The following is a 16,967-nucleotide window of genomic DNA, read 5'->3' as shown; positions in this document are numbered from 1 at the left end:
TGTTGATATTCATGACTGAGGCTTAGCTTTGTGTTGTTCATAGGACATTTATATAAAATTTAAAATTTTATCTCTAAAAAGACCTTTTTAAAATTAGGTGAAGTTGTCCATCTTTAATTTTCTCTTAGTAATACGTACTTACAAACTCCAAAAATATTTAAGAAAGCTGCAGTTCTGTGGAATGAGCTTTGACTTTTGAAAGTTAGGTTGTTGGTCCTTCTTTCTCATAAATCGCCAAAAATAATGATAGTAAATGACATCTTTTTATAGCTCTATATAGCTTCATGTTTTGTGTTTTGCAACAAGGAGATTTGCTCCTCAGACATCCTGAAGTAAACGCTCTCACTCCATCTCCTGTCCAAGTTTGTTTTCCCTGATTTGCCCCGTGCAGAGACAACAGGGGTGAGGGTAGCAGCAAGTCAGAGCTCTGAGGTGTGGGCAGTGGGTGCCAGGGAGGTCGTGGCCTGACACTGCTCATACAGGGTCAGCATTTGCTGGATAAGCAGACACAGAGCAGTTCTCCCCCTGGTGCTGCACTGGGTTACCTGGACGTGCTACAGGATCTGGGGAGTATTTCTGTGCACACAAACCCGGGGCAAGATTCACAGATTTTGTGCGTGAATTTTCAGACCAGAAAAACTGGTCACAAAGGCCAACCTTGGACCTTTGGTAGCCTGAGTCAAGTTTAACTTTCTATACAAGTAAAAAGGAGATTTAAATCATCAGCATTAATTCCATAAGAGAAAAGAGAACTGCTCAGCAGAGAGGGCAGCTGGAGAGCAAGAGTTGCTCTTACCTGAGGCCACTAACAGCACAAAACAATCCAAGGCATGCACTGGTTAAATCTTAGAAAGTGCTATAGGCAACCCCCTTTTACAATTGCCATAGAAAATTATTGTTGTTAGCCACTCTGTTGATAGTTCATATTGTAGGAATTACTAGCAGATGGGAAAATAGATGACTCAGAATACAGTATTAACAATCCATATTTTTTTAATCAAAGGCCTCTAATAAGGCATGTTGCATCTGTAAGATTCATTTAAGCAGTTGCTAGGAAGAATTTGTTTTTTCAAGTAAACACAACAAACTTGATACAGATTATTTTTTGATTGAATATCTATTTTCTTAACAATTTAAACCCTGAAAATACATTTGTTTGGTTATGTTGCACCAACTTAATGGCAGTGCTCCATAATTTAGTTTGATATACTGGCCGTTTACAATGGTAACACATGCATTATGGAATTACTAATGAAATCTAATTTTATCATATTGAAAACATCACAGGCCTAGAGTTTTTATTTACCTCTGTTAGCTGTCAAGGTTGGATTAAGATTACAGTGTGCTACAACCACCAAAACTTTGGCTTTTGCCCCCAGAAAAGTTTGGATGGTTACAGGTATGTGCTGGCCAAGTGCAGCTAATGAGTTCCAGACTCTTTTCCAGATCCTTTCGCCTAAATCCACGGACTGCAAGCACCACCCAATACCTCAGATCCATGTCCTTCTCCTGACTCCCGTGCTGGACATAAGTGGAAGCCATTTCTCCCTTTGACTTTAAGACTTTTGAGAGGCAATTTTTGGTTGTACTTTATCTCCCTTCTTCTCACCTGATTGCTACAGAACATTTCTGTGGACAGAAATGAGTATTTATTTTTTCAGGTTCCCAATTTGGGCTGAATTTTCATCAATAGGATTTGACCAGGCAGGGTTGTGAACACAACGTGTAAAATATGGTGTGGGTTCTCCTTCAGACAGGAGTATTGACTGCAAGTAATTACTCTTTGGTTTGCTGAAAGTACAATAGCTTGTCCATCTGGGATGCAAGTAGATTGAAGGACCAATAAAGTAAAAATTATTGCACTTCCCTTGCTGAAGTTTGGTTCTGGGAGATGATTGCATCAGTGAGAAAAGAATTTCTTGTGTGTCACTGTTTCAGGTCGCTATTTTTTTAAAATGTTTTTGAGCAGTGACACACAAGAAATTCATCAGAGTAAGAATGTTTTTGCTTAGGAAATATTCCTCCAATTAAATGTTTCAACTGCACTGTATTTGACCAGCCTTGCATAGTAACACTGGATTATTTTTTCTTCAGCTTCAGAAATTAATTACTGCTTTTTAAAACTCCAGATTGAACAGCAATGGTTTCTGCCACCTTCACATAAAGGGAGTGCCCTTATCTCTGGAGTGTTTGCAGCTCTCACCTGTGTTCTGATCCCAGTTGGATCAGTTCATGTCTGGAGTGGCTCTAACTTCTGTTTTTTTACTGTATTCCATCTTAAAGAGAATGGTCACATGAAGAAAAGTTTGGCAAATATTCTTAATCACTTCTGCTGCTTTTTCACTCTGCAAGTAGTCTTTCCTGGCAAAGTCTCTAGCCCTGTTATGCATAAGTTGAAAAACAAGCTAGGAGGAGGTAAATGATTGGTGTCCCATTTGCTAAAAGTTTTCGATAAGGTACACTGGATTTCCAGAGTTACCAATCTCCTAAGTGTGGCTGGGGTGCCTTTTCTGAAGATTATAACTGAAAATTATAGTTCCATTAAAAAGTTAATTCTGCTCATATTCTGTGCTGGGCTATCCCAGCTCAGGTTGGTGCTGCTGAAAGGATCTTTTGCCACATGAAGCTTGGGTTGATGGAGCTCCTTTCTACATGGGTGCCTTTCTTCCACCAGGATTTCCCTCTGCATCAGGGAGAGAAGGCAGAGACAGGAGCTCAGCTTGCAGCTGCTCTCTTCATAGGCAATTTTCTTTGCCCTAGAAGAGCAGAGAATTTCAGTGGGACTTTTTTGGGTGTGACTATGTACTGAGAATCCATCAGCTTGGAAATTAAATTATTCAATATTACCTGAGTCTGGAGATGTTTTGGTTTTGTGGGTTTTTTGGGTTTTTTTCCCCTTTATTTCCCTTATGCATTGTAACTTTCTTTAGTTAGTAGGTTGACAGATATATCTTTCAGGAGAAAAGTGTTTTTTCTGTAAACACCTAATTTTTCTACTGGAAAACTAAGTAGAAAACTAAGCATACCTACTGTAAAAGACTACATGTGTGTGTAACACAGGTGCACACACTTTCTGAATCTTCTGTGTGATTAATATGTATGTAATTGTAATTGATATATGTATGTATGTAATTGATAGATTCAGAGCATTAGGAATTGGAATGTGGAGTGTTGTGTTCCCAAGGCCATATGATTGCCTGGTGATACAAAAAGATCCCAGTGTAGGAAAAGCTTTTACCAGAAACTCAAGTCTCTGAAGGCCTCTGCCTTGGCGTGGCCTTTCTGGGCAATAATTACTGCCTGGTGTGTGACTGTGGGTGTGTGTTCTCTGAAAGGACACAACTGATTCTGGTATTTGGAGTGGCAGAAATTGAGCTACCTATCACTATCAGACAACTACTATCCTGGTTACTCCAACTGCTATGGTTTAAAGCTTTTAAAAAGCTACCAAAATATAATCTAAAGCCTTTTTGAATCCCTGTAGCTTGCACAGCTAAAGGTTTTCCTCTCCTTTGCTATTAATGCCAGTAGCCCTAGTAATTACAACAACAAGCTGGAAAATTATTTACAGCAGTTTAAGTGGCATACTGGTTCCAAGTGAAAGCAAATAAATGGTGAGTTCTATTGCTTTAAGGATTTGAATCAAAATATTTATCATGCGGGGGAATAAATTACATAGGAATAGTGAAATACCTTGTTTCAGTTATTTCAGCATCTGATTTGTTGGATTTGCTATTGCATTCAGCATTTAGGCTCATAAATGCTTCAGGCTTCATGAGGTAGAATCTATAGCACAGACAGAAGTCAAGAAAAAAGGTTTAAAAATTTATGAAGGAGATGTGTATGCCCATGAACATGTGCACACACACATCCTAGAGACAGCTGCAGCTTCTAGGTGTGCTTTAGTGGTTTTCTTTAGAACATAGAGTCTGACTGTCCTTGTCTAATCCAGCATCTGATGTCAGACAAGACTTTAATAACTGTTTTGAATTTCTGAATGACCCTGTTTCTTGTTACTTCCTTTGAATGTCTCAAGCATCAGCCATTCATATAGATGAGTACTGTGGCTCTTTCAACCCCCTGGGTGATGTGGTTGAGATCATCCTGAATGATTCTTACTCTCTGGGTTTAAAAATTCATTCTCTTTCTATTTTAATTCCTAACCCAGCTGTCTGTGTTCTTTAAGTTTGTGATTTTATGTGATTTAATTCAGTTTGCTGCCTCAGCTTCTTGTTTGTGATTTAAATAAATCTCATCCATTACCTTCTTCTTTGACTTGTGTTTTTAAAAAATGTTTTTTAGTGCTGAATAATTATGTGATTGCATGAATTGGAGTTTGTTCTATGCAGCATGAGCCTGATGTCTACAGTGGTGACTGAGGGACCAAATGGCTGCCCAGGCTGCCCCAGAGTGGGTATGAAACTTCATTAGTGGCAGTCCTCACAAAACATTAGTGCACAAGATTATTCATGATGCCTTCCTTAGTCCATGGAGCTTCAAATATGTTTCTTCTCTCACATGGGCTAAAAAATGTGGTTTCATTGTGGTTTCATGGGATCACTTAACGGGGGAATTGGTACTGTTGTCTCTTCTCATCATACTGCAAATCTCTGATGCTTCAGTCTGCTAAAAAAAGTATCTTCACTGACAAGTATTTGTCATGTGCCACTTACATTTACCAGTGGGCTAAAAATAAAAAAGAATGGGTTTGGTTGCTGTTTTAAAATCTTTCTCTGAAAAGGTGTTTTTCAGCAAGTCTTGGTGACTGAGGAATTATTATTTGCTCCCCCGCCTTTCTTGCAAATATCAACTGGGAGTTATACTGTAAAACAGATGATGTTTAATTCCTTGTGAGGCAACTCTTTCCATCCTAAGAAACAAAAGGTATTATTTGTCTTTGGCAGAGACAGATGTTACTGATGAGCTACTGAGTTCATCTGTAGTCTCTGAAGCTCATACACATCTAAGTATCTGTATTTTTTATGATATCTAAGGTATCTGGCATATCTTTTGGGACCTGCATTTTAATTCTCATCCTCATTAGGAATCTTACTGTTAAAATGTCATTGCATGAAAATGTACATCTTTTTTCATACATTCTTCTGTGAATTTCTCCCTCTTTATTATGACTTTAGAATTTATTTACAATGTACACTGTAGTCTCTCAGTAGAAGTCATAATGCTGGGGCTTGGACTGTGTGTAACAGTATGTATTGCTAATTTATATGCCTCAGATGCTGTTAAAAATAAATACCAAAAGTAGTATTTCATTCCCCAAGGACAACAGATTAGACTATATTGATGGAAGCCTGCCCTAGATTAATGAACAACGTATTGACTCATTAGTTAGGTTGATTCAGAAAACATGTTCTCCCCCCCCAAGTTGGTGTGCTTGTTTGCAGTGTCAGATTATTTGCAAACAAAGTACTGATTATTGGTTCCCTAGGATGAAATTATTTATGCTATTTGGAATTTGTTAATATTTTTCACGCTTGGGGAAGATTTATTGGCACATAAGCAGTTCTGACAAGAGAGAAAATGTAGAGAGGCACTAGACTTCATCAAGGCAAAAAAATCCTATACACAGACCATCCAAAGGAACACATTTCCAGTGCAGATCCTTACCTGCAAGAGCAGGGGGGGACAGAAGTGCCTCACACTCCAATGCCTGACAAGACTCCAAATCTTTGCTCGTAGCAGCCATCAAACCAGTGAAGCAAGATACTTGTTGTATCACCAACTGCTCTTAATGAATGCAATGTAATGAACTGTTTAACATTTGGGAGAAAATATTTTTAGAGAGATAAGAGCTTGGTCAAAGGTAACTGCCTCCCATGAATTCAGGAAATTATTTCATGTATTATTTAAACGCCCTGTTGGCAATTTGCTTTGACTAGTTCTGGCAGCCATCTGTTGAGGAGGAAAGATGATTTGTCATTCTTATCAGAAAGTTCCTCTAAATATCTGTCAGACTATTACTTAGAGCAGCTATTTTTCTAGTTTTTATAAGACTGAAGTTCAGTAAGAAGTATTTGATTAAGCAATATAATTAATACTAATTATTATAGTTGTGTATAGTGTGGCATGCTTTTTTCAGCCTAATGAGTTAAATTCTAGGCCTATTTTATTTGCAGTCTATTTGCAAATTTTTTTTTTTTTTTTTTTTTTTTTTTTTAAATATACTCTGTGTGTTTGTGTTTTCATATGCTGTTAAATCCTTTACTGTGGAGCATACTAAGGCTTTTGGTTATACAACAGTTGTGTATGTATGTGCATACTCTCTAAGTGTGTACAGCCCTGCAACTGTATATGATAGGATGATGAAAGGTGGTGGTTTTCATTTTCATTGTAAATAATTTTTAATATTTTTTGTGACTTTTTCTGGTTTTTTGGTTGTTTTACAGTTAAAGAATCTGAGTTTAGAAGAATTACAGATGCGATTAAAGGCTTTGGACCCTATGATGGAACGAGAAATTGAGGAGCTTCGCCAGAGGTACACTGCAAAGAGGCAACCTATCTTAGATGCAATGGATGCAAAGAAACGGAGGCAACAAAATTTCTGAGTCTGTTTTACTTCCAGAGATAATACTACGAGTCAGTGTGGACACTGGTAGCTTTGTAAGTTTGAAGGAATTTAATTATGAGAGTTTTCAAAAACCCTGTCTTCTCAGTTTTCCTTCAGAAGAAATGACAATTGGAGCAGTGAAAGATCATACATCTGGTGTTCTGCAAAGGCAGCAAAACACGTTACCACTTGTTTGTATTTTCAAATGTTTATTATAATAGAATTTAATCTGTTACTTCCCAGGCTTTTCAGGTGTATAATGGTAACTTGGTGTTGTACATTAAGGAGTTTGTGTTTTGAAGGACCTGGAATGATTTCTTGATTGTGCAACACTACGGAGCCTTACGTTGCAATATGTTTTCCTCCTACTTAGTAGCATATTTATTATGTAATCTTTTGTTATCCTATTTATTTTTTGCCTGTTTTCTTTTTTTTGTTAGAAAGTGTTGGGATAATATTGTGGAGAGCAGAGCCAGATTATATAAAATTGCTATTGTAGTAAATAAGCTCACCGCTGTATTATCTTTCACAACTCCAATTTTAGTAAGCATCCCAGTTCAGGACAGCACTTGAACATGTATCTCACTCATTCATATCAGTAGGGTGTAACCATAAAATAAATAATTGGCACATGTTTTTCTGCTCTCCTGAACCAGGGACTATTCTCTAGTAGTTGAGCAATACAGTTGTTATGCTACAGAATATTCTTTTAGAGAGTATTGCTGTCATTTTTATGCACACCGAATGATCCCTCATCAAACAAGAAAACAAGTGCCTAATCAGTTTTGATTTTTCTTTATCAGGAGAAGCAATACTTGCAGTCACTCCTTCAGTGTAAATTTCCAATTGCTATTGCAGTTCTGACCACTATAAACTTCTATTTTGCACCGTAGTTTTATACTGAAGTAACAGCTATACTTAATGTTTTTTTGTTCATTTAATTTATCACTGTTTGAGGGGAGAGGGAAATTATTAGTAGTTTGGGATTGGTTTGGTTTCACATTATATATATACGAAGGGATAGTGATTTAAAAGCCAAAGAAAATCAATTGAATACTTACATATAAGTACTGAAAAGAAGCAATGTTTTGTAGTCCTCGGAGAGTTTTGTCCTGCACTCAGTAACCTTTCAAAATTCCCATAGTCTTCTGTGGTAGATTTTTGGGAATCAGAAGGGCAGGACCAAACACTTAATATCTTTTTACAAGTTCTGTCTGGTTTATATTGTGGGTTATATCTAGTAGGTAGAATTGACAACATTGCAAAAACTATTTCAGACTTAGCAGAAAATTTAATCTGCTTTCTGAACAATCTACTGTGTTCTCTCATTGCTACCTTTACTATTGTTGCCTTTTTTGTAAGTAACTTCACTGTGATAGTCATACTTCTTTAAACAATACAGCTGAAAAGACCTTTGCATTCAACCTTCAGCTGTTAAAACTTTCAATGGTGACTACTGTATGGGCATCTTCTGTAAATGTTTTCTGGAAGTTAATAATCATCTCATACCTCTTAACATTTACTGTCATCATACGTGGACCATTTAGATGGAGCAGTGTAGATTTTGGAAACGGTGCATTATATCATAAAGCTTATGCAAAATAAGAACAAAAGTTTTTGTAAGATCAGCATCCTATAGCCATGCCAGGAGCAGTGCTTGGGTTTGAGCTGTGTACACCCATTGTTGTCACTGTCATTCTGTCTCTGTGTCTGCGTGCACGCCACGCTCTAACATGTAAACCCTAGAGTCAAATAAATTTTAATTGTGATTGTTAGAACATCCTTACCCTCAGCTCTCTTCATATTTCTTTAAGTAATGACTGTCCCGTAGGATAAAGCAAGAACACAGAAGATCCATAAAAATTACTTTAAGCAAGATAAAATGCACCTGGTATGAGTCTTATGCCTCACATTTGTATGATGAAATGATGTAAAAAATGGTATAATCATATCACCGGGTCATTAGATTATAGTCATAATGTGGCAAAAAAATAACAGCACCAACTTCCCCCTGTTAGTATTGTTCTTATTTATTTCAAATCATTTTCTAATTCTTGAACTTTTTAGTCTCAAAAACTCAAAGATGTGTGCACATACATATATTTGTGTAGCCATACACACACATACATGCATTATATATATCTGTAAGAAGAAATATAAAAGATTCAAACCATCAGGAGAGGAACCTAGCTTGCCTTTTCCTAGTGTGCCTTTTAAGCAGTGTCATTGCCTGGATACTTTTGCTTCTGTCATTAGCAGTCTTCTTTTCCCTTACTTTTCAAATTTTCCACCAAAAATAAGACTTTGATTTTCAATAATCTGGCTTTTCAGTGTAATAGACAATGTCATAAAATGATCACAGTTTTCATATTTTGTATATTCTGAAAACTATAGTAATGCAGTGTACTAAATATGAATTGCCTATCCAGAAGGACTCCAGTAAAAGGCCAATTTAGACAACAGCTGTTGCAAGCTGACATAGTAAAGGTATCAGAAGATACAGGACATCCTTTCTTCACTCCTGATCTGCCTTCAGAGAGACAACTCGAATAAATTTTGTGCACAAGGATGCACACAGGTATGGTTTAGATATGCAGGAGAAAGATCTGAAAGCCATGGAATGAAAATGTTGAACAAGCTACTTAAAATGGATGAAAAATAAATTCTGAGATACTGTAAACTGGGCATATACAGGGTGGGTGTGACCAAAGAATACTTAGACCAGTTAATATGAAGTTGTTAATGTTGCCCTTCCAGTGGGGTGCAATGCTGCAGTCTGTGTTAGTGCTGTCTTTGGCTTCAGAATCCACTGCATCAGGGAGTTAACTATCTGCAAGCATAACATAAAGAAATAGGTTTTATACTGAGAGATGGGTACAACTTATTTTTCTTCCTTTTGCTTATATAAATGAATCAAATCATCCATGTTGGTGACTTCACGTCTCTTTTGGAGGATGAGCATATCATATAGGAGAGCCAGTAGTACAATAACATTGTACAAAGACATTTTAAAAGCAAACCTTGCAAGAAATCTGATAGAACTACTGACAAATTAAACTTTCAAATAAGAGTATAACCGAGCAATTCCTTGTTTGCTTCTGACTTTGTATGTTTAGGTTTAGTAAGAAAAAAAAAAAATTGAAAAATCATTACTTATTACTAAGCATTTGTAATAAAAGCTAGTTTTTCATGTATAATTGGTGTCTTGTTGTTCATTCTAACTGAAACTAAATTATGTCAATAGTATCCATTAATATTAATTTCCAAAGCTATCTCTCATGCTTTTATTTCCTTTCTGTAGTACTGTGAGCTCAGCTATGAGTGCAGAAAATCACATCTCTCAAAGTCAGCTCTGGGAAGGTTTTTCACAGTTCATGACATTGCTGCAAGCTCTGGGATCTCAGTGGAAGAATATCAGGCCAGTCCAAGGACAGACATCCTCAGTGCTCTGTGGAATCCCTATCTCTGCAATTAAAGGTCATGAAAGGCCTAATCCTGAGAGAGCTGAGCACCACCCCAATATGCTGGAAGTTTTTATGGACGTGCTTCAGTTGGAGGTATTGCAGACATTAACACCTCTAGGTGCTCCTTTGGATTTCTAGTGTAATGAAAACAAGAGGCAATGGATAAGCTTACCTAGGAAATTCCAATACATTTCATGTCTCAAATTTGATTCCATAGCCCATTTCTTTTCTGATTTAAAAAAAAAAAAAATATTCCCTAAGAATTTTCCCACAAAGATACTTCAGTAACAGGGACTCATGAAAAGAATTCCTTAGTGAACCACAGTATATTCTGAAGTGACAGAATTAAACTGCTAATCAGAATCTGGCAGTTATTGGACATTATAATCAGTTTATTTACAGTAACTAAGAGCTTGCTTGTATTTGTCCAGGCATGTTCAGGTGAGGGTGCACAGCGGCTCAGGCTGCATCTCTGTCCAGTGAGTTGAACTTCCAAATATAAATACAGCTCAAGATGAGTGATTCAGTGCACGATGGCCTGTGATGGCCTCAGTCACCACTGACAGGCACTGGTGCTTCAAGCAGAATGGAAACTGCACAACATCTGTAAAGCCCTTCATGTGTCCAGTTACTTACTGTGTCCAGTTCTGGGCCCCTCAGTTTAGGAAGGATATCGAGGTCCTGGAGCAGGTCCAAAGGAGGGCAACCAGGCTGGTGAAGGGACTCCAGCACAGATCCTATGAGGAGAGGCTGAGGGAGCTGGGGCTGTTCAGCCTGGAGAAGAGGAGGCTCAGAGGAGACCTCATCACTCTCTACAACTCCCTGAAAGGAGGGTGTAGCCAGGTGGGGGTTGGTCTCTTTTCCCAGGCAACCCTCAGCAAGACAAGAGGGCACGGTCTCAAGTTGTGCCGGGGGAGGTTTAGGTTGGACATTAGAAAGAATTTCTTTACCGAGAGGGTGATCAGACACTGGAATGGGCTGCCCCAGGAAGTGGTGGATTCTCCATCCCTGGAGATATTTAAAAAGAGACTGGATGTGGCACTCAGTGCCATGGTCTGGTAACTGCAGCAGTAGTGGATCAAGGGTTGGACTTGATGATCTCTGAGGTCCCTTCCAACCCAGCCAATTCAATGATTTTATGTGCACAGTGTTTTATTCATGTGTTCTCATAAGGGTTACATTCTCTCAAGTGTACATGTGCCTATAAAACTAATTAAAGAGAGCTTATGGTGTGAGGAAGTCTTTATTTCCTTGCCTTCATAAATATTAAGGGTTCCAGCATTTCTCTCTGTACTTCTGAAGACAATGGTGGATGCTCCAGGGTGTACAGGGGGCTGGGAAATTGGGCTGGGGCTATGGCACAGCAGCATTATGCCCATGGTTGCCATTGGAAGTCTTGGAGAAGGTAAGTGCTGGGTAGCACATGGTGTTTCTCCCCATTGTGCTGTTCCATGGCTTATTTGTTTTGGGGAATGCTGAAATTATGTTGATTGGTCAGTGTAAAGTCATTAAGTTGCACCTGGGGACTTGTTGCCCCGTTAAGTTGGTTTAAAATGCTTTTTAAAAAAATACATTTTTCCTCTCTGCTCAGTGTATTGATTATGGAAAGGTAGTGCCATTTACACAGTGTGCTCGTGTCCTCTTTTTGGTTGATTTTTAATCTGTTTGTTAATTTTTTTTTAGGAACACTTGAAAATTCCCCATACTTTGCCTTTCTCTTCCCCCTGCTCAGGAATATGAATGTGGGCGTTATGTTTAAGAGCATCTCCTGAGCCAAGTGTTCATGGGACACTGTACACAAATGCAAATGCCAGCAACAGCTTTTTTTCTCTTTTTCTATTCAGAGATCACTAAAGTCTCAGCTGTTCTATTTTCCCTCCATTTGAAAAGATGGAAAGTTCTGATTCTAACCAAATCTCTCAGAATATTTGTTAGTCCCAGGCAGACTTGATATTAGCTACTTTCCTCCATCGTTTGCTTCACGGATTCCTCAGCACAGATTCTTAGTTTCACCAGGCCTTAGAGAGATTTCTGGGCTAGAGAAGAGTTATGTTTGCCACAAAAAAAGAATGAAAGAAATAATTTTTAAAAAACAGCCTTTGGGGAGGAAATAAAATAGCGTAAGGCACTTGCTCCTGGCCAGGTCAGTTATGAGGCTAACTATGGATGGGAGAAAAAAAGTGTGTGGGTTGGCAAAAGCAAATCAGGTGGTTATTTACAAAACTTACTGTTCTACATCACTGTTTTGCATCTGATTTTATTCCATTCATGTTTATTGTCTTTTATGTTTGTGCTTTTTAAAATTCATTAACCACGTCTAAAGATAGAAGATAAAAATTAAAGAAACAAAACCAATCCATATGTTCTTGACCTGAGACCTGGACTCTACTCCCTGCTTGTATTTCTTCTTAAGGCAAATATTTTATAGTATTCTTAGACATAGGGATACAACTCCTAGAGAGAAACATGTCCCTCATCCCATGTCTCTCCCCAGAAACAGGTTTTGGAGCTGATTAGTATAATCTTGCTTTCTTTTCACACAGGTGTGTGCAGATGCCCACATTAAAATATCCCCCTCTGCCTCTTATTTGTCCTTTTATTCACTCGGTGTCACTGAGAGGACTGATTCATGAGAAGATGGCCGTGGCCCTCAGAAGTTTATAATGCTCCTTTTTCCCTTCTTCAGATCTTCCTGGTTCTTTGCAATCCTTCTGGGCTTCCAAAGCCTGCATGATTTCTGTTAAGGAAGAGACCACAGCCATTACATCAAAGAGAGAGACCAAAAGCTTTTGATTTGATTTATCTGACACTAAGCCTGTAGTGGGATGCATCAATTGATATTTCATTTTTATTACAGTACAATGGGGTACACAGACTTAACAGCAAGAAGTGTCCTTTTGATCTCTCCTCACACATGAAAACAGGTGTCATAGTCCAGAGATCATGGAGGTCAGAGATTATTTGAAGAAGGATTAAGTAGGGTTACCATTTTTCTTAGCAACCACATCCAAAAGCATGAGATTCTTTAAAAAAAAAAAAAATGCAATCCTTATTTCCATCTGTAGGGAAGTCATATTTATTTGTCATATACCAGCTTTCCCTGCTGAAACTATGGAAGACTAGAATTTTTCAAAGTGTTTTGTAATAAAAAAATGCAGAAACAAATCAAACTTAGTAGTTATAAATGCAGTTAGTAAAACAACTGCCTCTGAGTCCCCTAAAATCCAGCAAAAAACTTTTGTGTTGTTTTTGCTGGTAGTTAATCTTGACAGGATAAAAGTTCTTGAGACCACCCAGAAAATAATGATGTTGGCTGTATTAATACTCCACATTTATATTCACATATCATTGCTTAATACAACCCAATTTATCTTGAAGAAGCAAGCAGACATCTCTAATGCAAGTAAATGTTGCTTCAGTATTTCAGTAAGTACAGCTGAAATATTGCTCTGACTCATTCCAGGAGGCTTTCTCATCCTGTCAAAAACACATGAAAAATAATTTGGTGGCCCTCTCCGTGGATGTGCTACAAAATGTTGATGAACTGCATACCTCTTGTAGTTTTCAGCAACCTCTCATGCTGAGGAAGCACATCCACCACTGATTGCTCAGCTTTTATAGGAATGCATAAGCTTTTTGGGCTGTTTATATTCCACAATATAATGTGGCTGAAATCAATGGCAATAAGGTATGAGATTCAATAAACCTGTTTCTCCTAATTAGCCTAATTACAACTCTCATGTTGACACTCAGGTGTTTGAACAGCCTCCAAATATGTAATTATTGGGATAAATAAGAAAATGAGGATTTCTAGGATCACAGAACCAACAATACAGTAGCTGCACAGCCCCAGATTTATAAATTCATAAATGCAGATTTATTCCAAGAGTGGGTATAAGTTTGAAGCCTTTTAAAGGTGGTTAACATTAATTTATTCAGCCCATCAACTGACACAGTTTTTATACATCATATAGTACTTATCTGCAGTTACTGCCTCCACAAAAAGCACCACAGTTGGGTCCTATCTTGCAGCTGAAGTAGGAGGAAGTCTTATTGGCAAAGTGTCTGACTAATATTTTATTTTGTAGACGGAGTCTGAACCAAGGTGCTCAGCTCAGCTCTTCATTCTAGAACGAGAAACAACGATTCAGTCACACTTGAAAAGAAAATTTCTGCTGTGTTACTGAGCTGCCTTCCAGCTTCTCTCCTGGTCAGTGGAAATGAGCTTGCACTGTTCCCTCAACTCAGCAAGCAGCAGAAGCTACATGGCCTTATTTTCCAAAGATTTGGTTACTTGCCTCCTCCCAAAATACTGTAAGGCTGCTAAGTTCATGTTTAGAGCTCCCCATTGCTGACTTGGGTGTGGGGAGGGTATGGGGAGGGTATGCCTAACACCCCTGGCTGTGTTCCTAAATTTGGGAATCTGAACTTTGGGAAGCTGGCTTCTGTTCCTTGGTCCAGACCTCTAAATAAAACCAGTTAAAGACTTGGCTGTCCTGTGCACTTTGTAAGCAAAGACTGAATGCTCTTCCAGCTGCAGCTTTGCTTTCCATTCAGCTTTTCTTCTTTTCTGGACTGTATGGGATTAGTGTTTTGTTTTAAAAGCCCAGAACCCAACAGACTTACCTTTTATTTACCATGGGTTCTTCTTACATCCTCTAGCAGGATGGAGAGATACATTTTGGTTTTTTTAATTGTGCTTTCTCAGGAAGGAAAACTGTCAGATATCCCAGATACCTTGTTTCAGAAAAAACTAACTGTCAAAGCATGTAGCCTTTTTCTTCTATATTCTTGGTGTGTCTAGACTGACCTCTTTCTGAATATAATGGGATTCTTAAGAAAACCAAATTCACCTAGAAACATCTGCAATATCCTGTTCCCAGTGTGACTCCCATCTCCTGGCTGGTTAAATGGTTTCAGTGCTTTGAGGCTCCTGCCAAATGTGAGGAAGCACATTTGTATTTTTGTGTACTGGTGGATGGACCAGTGCTGTGCAACCACTTGGATGAAGAGTTGTCCTTTGAGCTCTCTGGCTCTGCCCTGGTGGCACTGGTGAGCCCTCCAGTCTGGCTGCAGTTTATTGTGTTTGGGGAACATGAGAGCCAGGAGTGGGGCTGCCCTTGCTCACAGAATTGGAGGGAAGGCTCGGTGCACTTTTGCCACCAAAAGCAAAAAAACAAATTTGCTGTGTATTTATAAAGCATTCCCAGTACCACAGCTGAGAAGTTCCAGACAAAAACCAACTGTCAGACCTGATAGCTCACCAGTCAGGCTTCACATGAAAGGATGAGTGAAGGAGCTGCAGCCTGACTGCTTGAGATGTTCCTGCCATGGGGGGGTTGCTTTGCCTCCCCACTGCTGTTCAAGAGGTGGGGAGATGTGTGAGGGGAAACTGGATGGGGATGAGCCCCTCTTGCTGCAGCTGCTTGAAACTGGCACCAGCCTCTTCCCAGGTATCAGTTGTCTTCTTTAAAGTGGTTTTCCACTGGGGATGTGAAGAGCCACTTCACTGGAGGGCTGCTTCAAAGTGTTAAAAGAAGGAGCACACTAACAGCAACCATAGGAAGCTGTGCCAAGGAAAGGAAAGGAAAGGAAAGGGAAAGGAAAGGAAAGAAGGAAAGGAAAGGAAAGGAAAGGAAAGGAAAGGAAAGGAAAGGAAAGGAAAGGAAAGGAAAGGAAAGGAAAGGAAAGGAAAGGAAAGGAAAGGAAAGGAAAGGAGAAAGGAAAGGAAAGGAAAGGAAAGGAGAAAGGAAAGGAAAGTAGAAAGGAAAGGAAAGGAGAAGAAAGGAAAGGAGAAAGGAAAGGAAAGGAAAGGAAAGGAAAGGAAAGGAAAGGAAAGGAAAGGAAAGGAAAGGAAGGAAAGGAGAAAGGAAAGGAAAGGAGAAAGGAAAGGAAAGGAAAGGAAAGGAAAGGAAAGGAAAGGAAAGGAAAGGAAAGGAAAGGAAAGGAGAAAGGAAAGGAAAGTAGAAAGGAAAGGAAAGGAAAGGAAAGGAAAGGAAAGGAAAGGAAAGGAAAGGAAAGGAAAGGAAAGGAAAGGAAAGGAAAGGAAAGGAAAGGAAAGGAGAAGAAAGGAGAAAGGAAAGGAAAGGAAAGGAAAGGAAAGGAAAAGGAGAAAGGAAAGGAAAAGGAGAAAGGAAAGGAGAAAGGAAAGGAAAGTAGAAAGGAAAGGAAAGGAGAAAGGAAAGGAAAGGAGAAAGGAAAGGAAAGGAGAAGAAAGGACAAAGGAAAGGAAAGGAAAGGAAAGGAAAGGAAAGGAAAGGAAAGGAAAGGAAAGGAAAGGAAAGGAAAGGAAAAAGGAAAGGAAAGTAGAAAGGAAAGGAAAGGAGAAGAAAGGAAAGGAGAAAGGAAAGGAGAAAGGAAAGGAAAGGAGAAGAAAGGAGAAAAAGAAAGGAAAGGAAAGGAAAGGAAAGGAAAGGAAAGGAAAGGAAAGGAAAGGAAAGGAAAGGAAAGGAAAGGAAAGGAAAGGAAAGGAAAGGAAAGGAAAGGAAAGGAAAGGAAAGGAAAGGAAAGGAAAGGAGGAAAGGAAAAGAAAGGAAAGGGAAAAGGAATCAGTGGAACAGTCTGCTCAGAAGTACACAGTACACAGACTTGTGCATCCTGCAGTGCCTCTTGGTGTGGTGACCACAAGCAGATGTTGGAGCGGGGGTCTGAAAGTGGGCAGCTCCCTTAGGGTGCCTTATATGTAAGAAATGGACAGATTTATAGCAGACTTTGTCCATTTCCCAAAAAATGTTGCCGTATTTAATTAGGTTCATTGAGAAGTCAAACCCCATTGGTACCCTGAAATAAAGCAAACAAATAAATAAGGATTGGGAGGTGCTGATGCTTCTTCTCCAGTTCTGTGGAGCTGAAGTGTTGGATTTGTGCCACTGCTTCCTGTAGCCAGGCACACGTTTTTTTTAGGATAATGATTTTGGGTTGTGTGTAAAGGGTGAGGT

The 16,967-nt window shown here is 38.9% G+C and overlaps 1 protein-coding gene across 2 annotated transcripts in view; it reads left to right on the top strand.

Annotated features, from left to right (window-relative positions):
- STK3 (serine/threonine kinase 3) overlaps positions 1-9,762 on the top strand; it is a 124,865-nt gene extending 115,103 nt beyond the window's left edge. For both annotated transcript variants that reach the window (XM_071738040.1, XM_071738042.1), the window contains one exon: positions 6,405-9,762. In XM_071738040.1, coding sequence (XP_071594141.1) covers positions 6,405-6,563 — 159 coding nt within the window. In that variant the 3' untranslated portion in view covers positions 6,564-9,762. The remainder of the gene's footprint in view (positions 1-6,404) is intronic.
- The last annotated feature ends 7,205 nt before the right edge of the window (positions 9,763-16,967 follow it).

This window comes from Heliangelus exortis, chromosome 2 (genome assembly GCF_036169615.1).
Source record: "Heliangelus exortis chromosome 2, bHelExo1.hap1, whole genome shotgun sequence".
NCBI classification, from domain to species: Eukaryota; Metazoa; Chordata; class Aves; order Apodiformes; family Trochilidae; genus Heliangelus; species Heliangelus exortis.
Note: the sequence above shows the minus strand (reverse complement) of the source record. Positions and strands in the feature narration are given on the sequence as shown.